Source organism: Eurypyga helias, unplaced genomic scaffold, assembly GCF_000690775.1.
Source record: "Eurypyga helias isolate BGI_N326 unplaced genomic scaffold, ASM69077v1 scaffold3087, whole genome shotgun sequence".
NCBI classification, from domain to species: Eukaryota; Metazoa; Chordata; class Aves; order Eurypygiformes; family Eurypygidae; genus Eurypyga; species Eurypyga helias.
In genome coordinates, this window is record NW_010260924.1 from 14953 (window position 1) to 31424 (window position 16472).

At 38.8% G+C, this 16472-nt stretch overlaps 1 protein-coding gene across 1 annotated transcript; it reads left to right on the top strand.

Moving 5' to 3' along the window:
* Nucleotides 1–3296: 3296 nt before the first annotated feature.
* Nucleotides 3297–14909, top strand: SIM1 (single-minded family bHLH transcription factor 1; the record flags this gene model as incomplete). Its single annotated transcript, XM_010155178.1, has 3 exons — nt 3297–3462; nt 10756–11161; nt 14179–14909. Coding segments are annotated over 3 exons (1303 nt in total), but the record flags the coding sequence as incomplete, so codon positions are not given.
* Between the last annotated feature and the right edge of the window lie 1563 nt (nt 14910–16472).

The following is a 16472-nucleotide window of genomic DNA, read 5'->3' on the forward strand; positions in this document are numbered from 1 at the left end:
CAGCAACATACTGTTAGCAATTGAACACATGCCATTTCACTCTCTCTCTCAGCAGTCTCATGTAGATAGATGTAGATTGTATGGATCCCTGTGGGATCCTGAAGGTGGGGACCTTGGAGGAAGAGGCTCATATACACCACCTTTTTTTGAATTATGTGCAGAACACAAGATGCAGTACTACTGTGTTGCTGGGACTGTGGGACTGTGTAATAGAGTTTTTTTGCCCCTGAGAACAGGAATCTGGAAATTAAAGTTCCATGGTTGGTGGAAGTTTTATAAATTCCTCCAGGAAGTTGTCAAAATTTCCATCTGTAATTTGTGTACCACTAGGAGCCCTGGTTCCTCTAGTCCTTTGCCTCGCAGTGCATATGGATATACTCAAATGTTTTAATTTCTTGGTGGAACATCTTCTGCATCTGACACTGAGACCACAGGACCCTTCGTCTATGTTTTCTTTGCCTTTTTTTTTTTTTTTTTTTTTTTAAAAAAGCCCCCGAACTTCTGGTATTTATCTTGGCCTGTTACTGGTGTTCTGATGTCTGTCGGTTCTTCTAAAGGGTAGCTGTGTTAGGATAGGGTTGAGATGGTATGGAATCATGCCTCGGTGATGCAAAAAATCCAGGTGTTTCATCTGCAAGAGGGCACAGATGTGTTCTTTTCTAAGGGGAAGCTATATTTGGCAGCAAGAACTTCAGATAGTTTTCTTCTTTTCCTTTGTTTAATGGTGTTACTGTCTAAGCAATTGGCTGCAAATACAAACTTTTGGTGTTTATTCTAACATGCAGTGTTCTGGGAGGGTGAGTCCTCATCATGATGATACCAGGGACTTAGAAAAGTAACACGTAATGGCATGCAAGGTTTTGGGCAGCCTGGTTTACCAGTTTTTTTTACATTTCCGTGACCTAGAAGCGTTGTACAGTGTAGCATCTATGATCTGAATGCTTGGCTCTTACGCAGGTTGTAACAGCTGGTAATTAGTGTTGGAGTGACAATCTGTGCCCTGAATTACTGGAGTAATGTTTCTTAAAACTCTTCCACTGACACAAGAAAGCAGCTGACTGTTAGAGGGTGGCATACACCAGAGATGGGGAGGTAATGGCAGGAATACAGAACTATCAGCTCTCCAGAAAAAAAGGAAGGCAAAAGGGATGGTAGGTTCAAAGCCAAAAAAGAACCTCCTCATATCCTTAAGGCTGTGAACAACTTAGCTATTTAGGTTTGATTAATTTTCATTTCTGAACACACCACTTTCTGCATTTGACACTGAGACCACAGGACCCTTCCTTTTCTTATAATCAAATACTCAGAAGGAATGTGTATGTCAGGATGTGACTGATAGTATTTTTCAGGACTATTAATAGTATCTCATGCTACTGTAGTAGTTAAATATGTGGATAATTGACATCCTTTTTTGCCTGATGTTTTGTATAACTTAAAGATAATTCAGTAGGACTCAATTATGGAGGCAGATGCTTTGCATGTCAAGTCAAAGTGTCTGGCTGGAAATTCTGAGGGTAACCATGGGAAAGATTAATGGTTTCAAAATATGTGGATGAGCCTTACCTGTCAAATAGGCCAAAGTAAATCCCTATATTCAGATGCTTTCACTGCAGGCAGGATATATGAGATGCAAATATTATAGCAGAGGCCTATCTCTATTAAGCAAAAATTTGAAGAAATGGCCTCATTAAGAAGTGATTTCACATTACAGAACATTAATTATACTTGGCCAGTCTCCGTCTGCTATGTGGTCAGCACAGTTCTAATGCCAGTGATCCATTTTCAGGTGTTGTATATACATGGATTATTGCATGTTATCTGCATTGCCAAAAATCCTAAGCCTCTTTAACCAACAAGTTTGTTGTTTATCAGGTGCAAAAAATTTTTAGTGTAGAAGTGGCACAACTTAATTTATCTGTGACTGCTCGAAGATTCATCATATTTCATTTATTCCAGTGGTTTATCAAGCTTATCCTTCTGCCCCTGACTTTTATCTGAAAGCATTCCAGTGTACTAGGTCATTATATGCTTGGGTTGTGGTGCAGTTCCTTTCTAAAAAAATGCTAAACTCTCACAACTTACATCAATATATGTGTGATTACAGAGCAAGATACTGTTGCTAAAGCTGGGTGAACAATTTATTATTAATGAAATTCATTAAAGATGAGTCTTTAGCGTTAGATGGAGTATGGGATAATGTGTGAATGAATATGTTGCCTCCTTGACTGCATAAGAGCATCATTGTTCTTTCCCTTGCTCTCCTACTTCTTTGCTGATTAACACAAAGGAAGAGAAAAGCCATGAATCCTTCCTCTTTTCCTGCAGGTAGGTAGGTCAGGAAGAAACTCTTTCTTTGCTCTCTTTTAATAAATCATTGTCAGAATGGGTTCCGTATGACTACATGAAAGCTGGAGAACTCATTTCTTACTCCCCCAGGTATCCGCACACATGCAGATGTGTGCAGAGGGGTGCAGTCCAATGCATATGCCCTCGTTATGCTTGGTAAGACATTGCGAATAATGCCAGTTTTCCTTACTTTTATGTCTTCATTAGAAAGTTTGAAGAAACTGACACTGAACTTCACGGACTGCCGTTTTCACAAACTAGCTCTCCATAGAAAACCTCTAATATTTTGTGAGTGGGGGACAGACCATTTAAATCACAAAATTAGTATTTATTTAGCTGTTTTCTCTGACCGGAAAGCTGTTAAAGTATAACACACATAAACAAACTCATAGGAGAAGAAAAACTGAAAAATTTATGCCAATTGCCTGAAACCTTGTAAACAACGAAAAATATAACCTTAAAGATTAATTGTTTTCCAGAAAAAAAATATTTTTTTTCAATTTATTTGGTCATCTATGTAGGCTGTTATGTGCATCCCCACACATGCATGAATACACACACATATGCGCACATGGTAAGTTTGTAGTTGTACAGTTAAAAGAGTTTTGAGGACAATGTATCCTATTTACTGCTTAGCTATGTGCCCAATGCAGAACTGTAATATAAATCTCAGAAATTTCCATCCCGTTGTTTTTTATTACTGAAGAAAGTAGATCAGGATGATAACAGTTGGATTCAAAAAGCAATCATATTTTCAGTATAAAAATAGTGCTGTTGTTTAGTAAGCTATACTACTTAAATGTATCAGGGGGGGTATACTGGCTTGCCCTGGATGGTTTTATTCTTTTTCCTTTAAGATATCTTTTATTTCTACCCCCCACTAAGAAGGAAGGAATGTTTCCCATTAAGATATGAAGTGAGTTTGTTTTTCACTTTTGCCTTTTATATAGGGATACTGAATATAAAGGACTACAGCTCTCCCTGGATCAGGTCACTGCTACCAAGCCGGCATTCTCATACGCAAATTCAACTCCGACCATAACGGATAATAGAAAGGGAAGCAAATCTCGCCTCTCGAGCACAAAGTCAAAATCAAGGACATCACCATACCCACAGGTAGTTGTCTTTGAAAAACAAAATTAAATATTTTTGAATATCTTGATTTTGACTGCTATTTTACCTCAGTAATTACAATGGGCCAAAGAACACATTGCTCAAAGGGCATAAAGAATGATAGGTTGTAAGATCTTGAGACAGGAATATGTTTCTTTAAACTGTTTCTAAAAAGCTGGAAACATTTATGTTTCAGCATGCATAATAAATCATCATCATCAACAATAACAACACAGGGCTCAGAGTTAATGAGGGGCGGACAGAAGGACAACTGAAATGTTGGTTTTGAAATACTTGGTTTAAGAGGATTGTGAGTTTTACCATTTGAGAAAGCTTGCTTTTTCCTACTTGCTCTTTAATAATTCCAACATATCTAGAAAGCTGTCAGATGTTTCACAGCAGTTTAATACTGAAGTCTTAGTCAGGAGGCGTGAGTTTTGAGGAAGGAATGCAAGAACCTAACTTGATGAACTGGAACAAAAAAACTTTGCCATGTACAAATCTTTGAAAGGGAGAAAGTGCTGGGAGGTAGCCATTGCCCTCAGAAGACTTTAATTTCCCAGATTTTATTTTCAGGGTTAATGTGTAGGGAAATGGACCAGACTTGATTTGGTACCTGAACTGGAGGTTATCTAATACATTTATGCAACTGATTTCTGCAGACAATGCCACAGCACTTGCATACTTACATTTTCAGCCCTTTAGCCCAAATAAATCTGTTTGTCAAAATAACCATTACGTTTACTAAATAATGATTTAAGTCTTACTGCCCTTATGCCACCACACAGTGGATATAAATGTATGCATTCATGATATAACATTGAAGAGCCATATATTTTTAATGAGTACAGGTCAATATTTAACTGATAATGACCTTGATGACTACAGTTTCTCTGCAGGCACAATGTTTTCTAAACTGACCTCTAAGAGTGTACAGTGTGAGCCCAGACATCTGCACCACTTCCTTGTTTTCCTTCATTTTCCCCTCAAACGTACCAAGGGTAAGAATTTCAGTTAAATGACATCAGCTTTTGGCACAGGGATTATTTAACCAAGCGCCTAGATATGAACTCAGATTCTTAATTTTAAGGATCTAATTTTGCCAGAGGTTGTTATGGCTCTCGTTTTTTAATAATTTATTCACATGCATTTTTGTGGGTTGTTAAAGAAGAGTCTTTCTCTTGAATGCACTCCAACAAACAATTGTAATAACATTGCTTTAAAGAATCAGGGAAGATACCTACAATTAATTCTAAATTAGGTTTTTAAGATGACTAGTTTACTGAAGTTACCCTTCATTTCCCCTCACAGAGTCCTTTCAGAAATCCTCATTTGCTAGCAAGACAATCCCAACTGAAGACCTGTTATCCTCCCTCATCAATTCACTTTCTGAAAGTGACTTTCATCAGTACCTCCTTATTCTCTCTGCCACCAGAAAAAATCCTGAACCATCAGTGCAGCCCTGAGAGTGTTGATTTATCAAGGATTGTTGTCTGAAAGCTCAGAATGTTTTCTCCAGTTTCACTCTGCATCCTCATTAGCCATTGCCTAGTAGTAAACTCACAGATTTCATCATTCAGAAAGAAGCAGTCGTACTAGTTGCCAATATGTTGAAAAATGGTCATACCGTTCATTGTAGCACATCACCACAAGCAACGCTGGCAGCTTGGCTTTGCATCCCTCTCATCCTTCTCCACCACTGAATAAACTGTTGAAAGACTAAGAAAAACTGTTGTGAAGAACATGCAGCAGGTGGTATGGCCTGTGTCCCTCACTCTCCCGCCCACATAATTTGCCCGTCAGTCGTAGAGAATTAGAGTGTGACTCAAAAACCATGGCAGAAAAGTAAGGTCATGGGTTTTGGTTTACATGAGAGTCTGGGTTTTGGTGGAGGAAGGAAGCAGTAAAGTAATGGCAGTAGGCAAAGTATTTCTTAAACTTAAGAGCAACTGGGGGATTTAAATGTACATACTTTCTTTCGTATTTTTCTTCTTTTTTTCCCCCTTTTTTTCCCTTTACCATTTAATTTGCTTCACTCTTGAAGAGAAAAAGGAATTGTATGTGTTATTGGGTGAAGGCTGAGAATCCTCTCCCTTGCCAGCTGTGTGCCCCTGGGATAGCTTCATAGGATGTGAACTGTATGAAAACCACGTTAATAAATCTCAGCTGAATGTTTACTGCCAGGGCAAAAGGTGGATGTTTTGGTCACCTAAGACAGCGTCTGTGTTTTCTCCTCAAACCTTATGCAAAAGCAGACACAGTGTCATATGGTGCTTGTAGACTCTTAAAGTAAAAACTGAGTCCAGTAAATCGGAGGCATTGCTCAACATCCAGTTAACACCGACTGGCATTTGTACAGTGGGCTAGTTGGTTCTGTGAAACCAGTCCCAGGCAGGGGAAAAGAAAGCAGAGAGAAGAGCAACCCAAAATTCATGACACAGCTGTAGGATTTGCCCAGACACTTTTGTAGCAGTGCTCTCCTTGTCCTGTCCTACCAGAAAGGTGGAGAGCTGAAAGAAGTGAAAGAACAGGCGAGATGAAGACTTGATAGAAATTTGCAGAAAAAGGAAATTGTGATTTGGTTAGAAGATGCCTGTAGTCTTCCCCATAATGATTATCATTGTGAGGGGCTCCCAAAATCTAGCCCTGGACCTCATTTATTTTGTGTTCCCAAAATCTAGCCCTGGACCTCGTTTATTCTGTATACAGGAAATAGCAATAAGATTGAAAAAACATTTTAATTGTGATCATCTGAGCAATGGGTTTGGAATTTAATCTCCCATTAATGATGGCTGTTTAAAGAAAATATTTAAAATTGTCTGTTGTCTGCCTCTAATGGAAGTGTTTTATGGTCAGATCTGGATAAATGTTTATTGCTTCATATCTTATTTTAGTTCTTGGATAAAGATTATATATATGTATAAAATGAATGCACCCATACAAGTATCCAAGAGGTGTTGGAATGGAGGCTTTGGTGTGTGTTACAGCAGGCACGAGTTTTTGGAAGTAAGACCCTTCCCTAGTACGGGTATATTAATACACCTGCTTTTGGAGGTAAACTGCTTTTATAGCTCCTTTAAACAGATAATATGGATTAATTCTGCAATCCGCCTCTAATTGGACATATCATCCAATGGGAAAAGGATAACAGAATCAGGCTGGATTCTAGTCAGCCTTTTATTTTTGTGTCATTTTTTTTCATTTCTTCCTGTAGTGTAACACTTCGGCAATTTCCAGTGTATTCAAAAGCGAAGCAAAACCCTCTTTTTATAGTAAACATAACTCCTGATCTGGTGAAGAGTCACCAGCAGTGGGGGTTATTTTAATGGACATGCTGTATTACTTTAATCTAAGCCTTTCACCATCTGTTCTGCCTATAACAGTGAATGCAAAAAGAACATATTTTACATTTCAGGATTACATTAGTAAAAAGTAAGATAAAAGTGATTTAAAAGCATGCATATGTTCTCAGTACAATGCAGCCCGCATCTGTGATGTTTTTTCTCATGGTTAAGGCACAAATCAAGAGGAAAGCTGCTAATGCTGATGTAGTGAAAGTTTTTCATGGAAAAGAGGACTCTGAGAGGGTTTCACTATATATTTAATGTTTATAATGATAAAAACCTGAGTAGGCTGCCAGAAAATTAGATATCTATAACATGTATTGTTTGAACATCTGGCATGGTGTGGGAAGCAGGCTGATGTTGCTGTGTATGACAGAACGAGTGCTCAGGCCAGTGAGACACCTGTAGGAATGGAAGGTCAGGCAAAAGAAAATCACCTGAGAAATATTAAATTGTCTACTGGCCTAATACTCTTCCATGGGCTCTTGTAAAACAAGCTTTTCTTAGACATAGAATTTTTATTTTCCTATTTTCTTGCACCTTCAGCCCTTCTGAAGTTTTTCTTGGAGTGAAAATAACATCAGTGATGGCCTATAGTCCTTTCCTACGTCAGTGCTAATCCCACTGGTGTGCTCTCACGGGGATGGTACACCAGATTAGCACTCTGGAAGAAATTTCTAGTATCCAGAGGTGGCAATTCAGTTTCCAGAAATCAGATGGAGGACAATTTAATTTATTTATTGTAGTTGTTTATGCTAGAAGACAATTCAGAAATCACCTGAAGAGATTTCAGATGTTGCCTATCTGCTTTATTATGTTTAATTTCTGTCTGGTGGTTAAAGATTGTCAAATTTTGCCTGTTGGAAGTCAGAAAGCAAAAAATTATCAGAAAGGAAAGTATTTCTGGTGAGGCAGGACGAGGAATGAAAAAAATTATTTTCACTGATTTTAATTGGCCATAATTTTCATTAAATCTGATTCCATTTTCTATGGTCTTTCATCACTTGACATATGGGAGCCTAATTTTGACTAGAGAGATAGTGTTTCGACTCCCATTTCAGTAAAGCAGTATCTTTGATCATCCTTCCATTTCTACTCCTGTCAACATGTCACCCATGCCCGTATTTGGAGTCTCCACCTGTCAACATCGGATTCCCAGAAGAGGCAGTGGCAGGACTGCAACAGTAGAGGCAGCCTGACAATGCCAAAGAAGAGATGTGATTTGCTTTTAAAGTGAATTGGGCATTTTTTTTGCCTGTGTCTGCTTATGTTGTACCTTAAGAATATGCAGTCATATCAAATCTTGGTAGACAAGGTGGGCCGCAAGCAATTCACTGTGCTAATTTAATTCTGTCCGTGGCCTAGCAGCTGCCACAGGTCAGATCTCACATAATCATCATTTGCATGAAGTACAAAGAATATGCATGAAGTATTGTTGGTCTTGACTGAATGGCTATATGATATTGCATGCTGCATTTCTGATACATGAAACATGTACTCTTTGAAATAGTTACCCTTTCTTTAACAAGAGTGCACAAAGGCCAGTGCAATTGAATCCTCTGTGGTTAGGTTCATGATAAGAAAAACCAAACAAGTTTTCAGTTTAATGGAGAAATTCCCTTCAAGAGAAGATATGTTGGACCCTAAGGTGTTTTTAGAAAGAGAGAACTAATGGAGGAGTATCTATTAGTCCTAAATAAAATTAAGAATTTCCAGTTTGAAGGGCTCTCTAGCACCTATTATCATAAATTGTGCAAAAAAAGAACTTTCATTATATTATTAGAAATTAATTTTCCTTGTCCTCCCCTTGAAAAAAATGCATTCAATGAAGTTTGTTTTTATTAAGAAAATAAATGAACTTTTAACTTTTTTATACTTACATTTATGCTTGTATTATCTTATATTCCAGCTTAACTTTTTAAATTAAAAAATCTAGTTTATAAAAGTCATGTCCAAAAAGAGCATTAAAAATAATTCTAAAATTAAGAATTTTAGATACAAAAGTATTTTTTCTTTTGTGAATTTATATTTTGACTAAAATTTATTAGTCAAAATTTTGTTAATTTTTTTTTTTCATTGGAAATGATTTTAGTTATATATTTTTGTCAAAAAGCTTACAATAATTCAGTTGGTATTTGTGAAGATATCTTTGTGACTAAGCAGTTTGAAGACATGAGATCTGAAAGGATAATGGAAGAGTTAGATGTCCCAGTTGGTCACATAACACTGCAATGGCTGAACAAAGTTCCTAGTTAACGTATGCCGAGTTACTGACATTTAAAAGAACTCTTTTGTGACTCTTTAACTACCTTACCTCCATGAAAAATCAGATTTACCCTTTCATCTCTGAAGCCTTGCTATGAACATGGTGGTACTAACTTGCTGACCTCATACGTGTCTACTGGTAGGCTTTTTGCCTATGGGTATTCTTCTGACAACTAATAACAAAACACAATCAAGCTCCTCGAAGCCATGACCCTTTCTTTCTTTCCTTTAAATAACCTATTGTGTTAACAAACAGTATTCAAAAATAAAAACTGGAATACTGAAGAAATACCCAATTAAATGCCAAAACTACTACTGATGTTACACAGATGGTTTAAGTTTCTGTAAGTCAAACATCTGGCCAGTACTTTCGATTGGTAAGTGCATAAAACCTTGATCCTGCCTGATAATGAGGAGTTTCATAGCAACTCAGTCTAATGAAAAGGAAGGTAAGCTTATGTTTTCAGGAGAGAGGTCTAATGCCTATTAAAAAAAGAAAGGCAGAGTGAGCATCTGGAAGGTGAGTGATGGAATGGGAGAATTCCAAGGTTTCATGTTGTAATACATTGATTTGTGACACGAGTGTGCAGTACTGAAGAGGTGAGCATGTACAGCTTTGGTCACATCCCAATCCGTAATCATGGGTGAAATTGATTTAAAGATGTTCCATGAAGTTTGACAGTTCCAATAAATAAAAAGATTTAAAAATGAGATTGCTTATTAAACCTCCTAGGATTTAGCTTTCTTTTTTATTTTTTTTTCCCAAAAGTATCTAAAAGTTTGAAACTTTAATTATGAATATCTAGAAATCCCTGACATGGAACTTAACCCTTCCTTCTCTCTAAACAAATGCCCATACTCCTGTTCTGTCTGCTTTTCCAACTGCCTGCTAGCTACTTCTTAGCTATCCCTCTGCTTAATTAAGCCCTCTGCTTCATTGAGGGTGCCAAATGCCCAGTCTGCCTGCTTTGACTAGAGGTAGCAAAAAGGTTCTGGATTTTCCTTGTTTCCACATTGCAGCAGAGCTGTGATTTTCAGCTTCCTACCCATCTGCCACAACTTTTAACTTTAATTTGTAGTAGAGTTGGTAGTCCCAGGATCTACAGGAGGCTTTCTTTTTACTACTAATAGAAGGAAAGAAGTTGCAAGATACCACCCGAGGTAAGGAGAAAAAAAAAAAAAAAAAGCATCATCAAAAAAATATGAGGAAAAGGGATGGAACCCTTAGGAAAAAACCTCACAAATACACTCATTTCCAATATGACATACGACAATGCTCCTGGAGCGGAGTTATTTCAGTCCCCTTTGAATGTGTTTTGCCGAGGAGCACTGGGGCACCATTGCTGAGCATAAGCATTAGCTTTCAAAGAAATAAGAAAAACCTGGTCGTATTGAAAAAAATATTGAATTGCAACATTGATGTTGCTCAGCAGAATCACATCGTAAAGGAGATGGCTATTAAGGGTCAACGCGGGATGTTTTAGCCTTTTGTGAGGTCTCTCCTGTCATCTGTGAGCTTGTTACAGGGTGTGGTACAGGAAAGGACCATGAGTCCAGTCAGAAGGTGGACGTGTGGGCGTGCTCACGACATACATCCTGTCACATACATAGTCTGTCTTTTCAGTGCAGTTACTTGCAGATTGCTCCCAGGAGTAGTAATTTCCCTGCTGTTTCTCCTGTTTTGCAGTATTCTGGATTTCACACTGAGAGATCTGAGTCTGACCACGAGAGTCAGTGGGGCGGGAGCCCCCTGACTGACACAGCTTCTCCCCAGCTAGTGGAGCCTGCGGACAGACCGAGCTCCCAGCATCACGATGTCTCCTGTGCCTACAGACAGTACTCAGACCGCAGTGCTCTCTGCTACGGTTTTGCACTCGACCACTCCAGGCTGACCGATGACAGACATTTCCACACTCAGGCCTGTGAAGGAGGCAGATGTGAAGCTGGCCGCTATTTCCTTGGAACACCGCAGCCAGGAAGGGAGAGCTGGTGGGGTTCTCGTTCAGCATTGCCCCTGACTAAGTCGTCCCCCGAGAGCAGAGAAGCGTATGAAAACAGTATGCCCCACATAACGTCAGTGCACAGGATTCATGGTAAGAGATGACAAGGATTTGCAGAAGTGGCACCATCTCGGATAAAGCAACATGACATAAACCTGTGGCTGTTTATGAGAAAGAAAGGAAACAGGAGAGAATCTTGATGCATGTCCTCATCTCAGAGATTGCATCTATGGAGATGAGGAATAGTTAAAAATAAGTTGAGTTTGACAGTCTGGCTTGTATGAAGCAAAATATAATTTTGTTCTATATTTTTTAATCTGTGAAATTAAGGTGGAATTATCTGTTGAGATTTTAAGGATGATCTTAAAAACATAAACAAAATGATATACTTGATAGAAATGTGTTATTTATTTGACTTAAGAACAGACTACTTCAGATGTAATCTATTTAGAAAAAATTAGAGCTAAATCCAAGCTAGATATTAAGAAATCTTTAAAGTCTTTGGAGAAATTGTTCTAAAGCCTTGCTTCGTGTCTGGCAGGCTGCAGACTCAGTTCATTAGCACATCTTCAGAGGCTGAAGCTAATAAAAAAATCACAGCTAAAGGCTGATCTTGGGTTTGGAAAAATCCAAAGGTCCTTGGGTTTAAAGGGTAGGCTGAGGGTTGAAAAACTGCAACTGACCCAAAAGTCAGAGTTCAAGGTTGTAAGGATAGATGAAGCATTAAAAAAATGCTTTTCTACTAAAATAATCTGTCAAAACTTAGGTTGTTTTTTAAAATCTCAAAAGAGCTAATTTCATTAGTAACATTCCAGTGACTTGCAGAATGAGCCTTTGGAAATCAAAAAGAACTGTACAAGAAAAACTGTACTCCAATCTGAGCAAAATTATGTTTGGTTTATAAAAAAGATTAAATAGCAAGTTCTAGGAAATACAGTCAGAGGAAAATGAAGAAAGAAAAGGAGCCATAAATTTTGCTGATGAGGACTGTTCCTGTGAGAACACAACTCCTTCATTATGTCTGTTCTGTAGTTCTGTCACACTTGTGTTTCTCTAGCTTTTTCTTCTCCAAAAAAGAGAATTGAACAAAGTATGGTAATTTTGCTGTCAACTTTTGTGCACGGTAATTCTTGCTGAGAATAGAAAGATAGTAATGTAGAACTATCATACAGAGGTACAAATATAGAAGTGGTAAATATTTATTCCATTGCTTTATCAAGGATGATAAATGCAAATGGATAATATAATTTGATTTTAGTTTGTTCCTTGGTTTTGCTGTAATTCCAGATGCTGCAGTTGTTTTCATTATTGTATCAAGTCTTATGTGTTTCGCAAGGCCTTCAGTCTGCCTATAGATTTGGGCCAAAATCTGACAAGTTGGTCTTAGTTGAGGAAAGCAGCATGTCAGCTTCCCTGGCATATGTGCCATTTTCATTTAGATTTAGGCAGTTTCAGACCTTGGTCTTTCACAAATGAAACTTTTTTGACACTACGATGTGAACAGTGCTGTCAGAGCAATTTCTTTGGAGAGAAAATATTTTCTTCTTTTTCTCTTCTTTCGATGTATCTTCTGGTAGTTCTGGCTTGGAGCCAACTTATAATAATGACAATTGCCTGACCAGTATGGCAGGCCCTGCGTATTGCATGTGAGCCCATGCATTTCTGGTCATGCTCAGGATGCCTGGGACACTGCAGATATGGTCTGTGCGATGAGACAAACTGAGCATGTGGTTTAGAGCCATGGCTGACCAGCTCCCCAGTGTGTCATGGTTTGCCTGAAGTACCACATGATCTGGTGGCTGGAGCTCCTTTCCACCTGGAGGCCCTGGCATTTTGGCTCCAAATCTTGAGGATGTAAAGGATAAATTAATGCTCATGAGATACTCTACAGTGCAGTACTTCCACTGACAAATGACAGGATATGTTTATTATAAAAACTCATCCCTGATTTTTGTTATGAACTCTGCCACCCAAATAGATCTGTATGCCTTGACCCAACACAGAGCATGGGGAACTACTTGTGCTAGTCTGAAAATGGGTTTCCTTTGAGGAATACTGTCAACCAACCCAACAGGCCTCATCCCCAAAGAGAACTTTGTATATGCTGAGGCAAAGACATCATTAAGTAATTTGTGCAAGTCCAACACGTGCCCCCCTGCTGGCACGTATCTCAGCAAATCCTTCATCAAGTGGCCTTATAGTACATAATGTGGCCTTAGTTGGCCACAGGTTCAGGTTTGGGAGTCACTCACTTTCTTCCTGGTGAGGACTGACAGATCTGATTCTGTCCTTCCAGCTACATGTAAGTTGAACACCTCTGATATGTCTATGGGCCTTATTTTTTAAATAGAGTTAAGAATATGGTTATATTTTCTGATTCTAAATGTTTTATGCAGTAAATATTTATGTGGTGGGATATGGAATCACATTTTTGCAATAACCCTGTCTAACAGCTATGGTTTCTTGTACTTCTAAAGAAGAACTGCTTCATTACTTGTGTTTTATTGTTGTGTGACTTGCATAAAGTCACTACAGGGTCACAAACTATTCCATAGTGCTGTCTCTATGTTTTAGCTCCTGGAAAGGCCTAAGAAGACATGCTGGAATGTTGTGCATTTGTAATTCCTTGAGATTTTTTCTTTCACCACAGTCCCAATTCACTCAGACTTTGTCGACGCAAAGAGGTAGTGAGAAGTCAGGGGCCTGAACACTGGTGTTGGGGGCACTTTGACATGCCCAAGAGTACTCTGCCTGGCCTGTACTGTTCCGGAAGACACAGAGTTCATGTGGAGTTGGTGCTATACCTGTTGGGTATATGCAGATGCTTGGTTACCCTAGAGCATCTCAGATTGCACTGGATGTTGAGGTGTTTAGATACCTTCTTTGTATATTTTCAGCTGGGTGACTTGTTCCATGTGCAAACACTGGAAACTAGAGGTTGTCACTGAAAAGCAAGAGGTCTACCATGGTAATTTTTGGTGCCTTTGTTATGAGTCACTTGCCTCTGTCTTTGTTTTCTGTCTGTAAAATAAGGTTGAGAGTACTTGTTCTTCAAGATTGCTTGCCTCCTCCTTCACCTTCAATGCTTTTTCCCTTTCTCTCTTTACTAGGGAGAGGACACTGGGACGAGGACAGTGTCGTTAGCTCACCTGACCCTGGCTCTGCCAGTGAATCGGGCGACCGATACCGTACTGACCAGTATCAGAGCAGTCCACATGAGCCCAGCAAAATTGAAACTCTAATAAGAGCCACTCAGCAAATGATTAAAGAGGAAGAAAACAGACTACAGCTGCGGAAAACAACCCCTGATCCACTGGTCTCCATTAATGGCACAGGGAAGAAGCACGCTATCTGTTTTGCAAACTACCCTCAGCAGCAGTTGGCAGGGGACGTCTGCCGCGTCCCGACGGTTGCCAACACTCCTCCCTGTGAACACATCCAGCAACGAGATGGAAAGATTATGAGCCCACATGAAAATGACTATGACAACAGCCCCACAGCACTGTCTAGGATAAGTAGCCCCAGTTCTGACCGAATATCAAAATCTAGTTTGGTACTAGCTAAAGACTACCTGCACTCAGACATGTCCCCTCATCAAACCCCGGGGGACCACCCAGCAGCCTCCCCAAATTATTACAGCTCCCACAGGCAGTACTTTGATAAGCATGCTTACACATTAACTGGATATGCCCTGGAGCATCTATATGACACTGAAACCATTAGAAACTATTCACTAGGCTGTAACGGATCACACTTTGATGTGACTTCTCACTTAAGGATGCAGCAAGATCCAGCACAAGGACACAAGGGAACATCCGTTATAATAACCAATGGAAGCTGACACTATTTTTCTAAAAACTTCTGTGCTTTAAAAAATAACTTTTGAGATTTAATTGGAAGATATTATATGTTTTCATGCCCTTGTCGTTACCAGCATTTGATATATCACAGTGCATTAGAAAGAATAACCTAAGGCTTGGGGAGATAAGTTAGTTAACACACATTACTTTTAAAAAGTAAACTTGCATTGGCATGCATGGTTAGAGCGAATGGAGCTAAACTCAAAGTTGGTGCCATGCAAGGGGAGAAGGATGGAAGAGGTCTAGGCAGGGAGTGCTCGGGGCAGTCTAGCAGAACAATTTATGCACATTGTAGAAGAGATGGTTGTTTGGAAACACTGCCGAGGGCAGACCTTCTGAACTGCATGTGCTCCACAGGTCCCAGCCAACAAAACTGCTACGCACTCTTTATGCAGAAAATTGGAATGTGTTCCTTCAAAATACACATCAAAATGTGTACTTCTGGTGATCTGTTTATTCCCTAGTGGCCAAGTGTGTTGTGCTGCTCCATGGTACAAAACATCCATGGCTACCCAATACAAAGTCAAAAAGAGGAGAAAGAAGAAAACTCCTCAAATTGTGATTTCCTTGTGTACTCACATGCATAGCTATTTACATATGCTTGATTTGAAAGGAGTTGAATGAGCAGTATCCTTATGATTAGTACGATCAAATATTTACTTCTACTGTTTTAAATAAAAGAGGGCCTTTCTCAGTGTGGTTTTGAGAAATCCATAGGTCTTGGTTGTCTTGATGTAGAGATGGGAGATTGTCCTCATATTTTTGAAAGGTTGCACGTGGTGTGTAGTGGAGTGAAATGGAAGAAAAATGTCAGGAGAAACAGGGAGAATAGGCTGGAATTAGGAGTGGTCCAAGGCAAGCACATTTAACCCTATGGCTATGTATGCCATTTAATAATAATTATAAAATAAGGAAAAGTGTTTCTAAGTGGCCAAATAATAAAGAATTAATTTGAAACACAGAAGGACTTCAATAGAATCATAGAAATTTTGCTGTAAAATACGAAGGCCATTACATAAGTGTATAAATATGAGAGGTGAGAATATACAAAAACTGTATGGTGGTTTGTCCTACTTTGGACAAAGTTTTGGAGTAAATTAACAAAGTATAGAAAATTGTAACTACTCTGACTGACATAAAGTAGTAGGTATGACTTTGAAAAAGAGATATGCATTACTTGCTTGCTTGCAGCAGAACATTTAATGAGTGTCAGAACATATTAAGAATATCAAAATCAGTCATGTACATTAAAAAAATAGAGGGAAATCAGGGTTCCAAGAAATTCAGTTGTATTAAGAATGCTGATATTATCATGGCCTGTCCTAGAGTTATAGGAGACATCAAAAGAGGCAGAGAAACGTTTTGCAATTTTTAATAATCTCATGAACAAAGAGACACTAATTGATTGGAAAAGAGTAAATAAAAAACATATGCTAAAAAAGTAAAATAGGGCATTTGTAGGCACAATTTCTAGACCTGGTCTTCTTCCATTTATATGAAGTCTCAAAGCTGACTGCAATGGGAGCAGGAGCACTGCTCCCTAT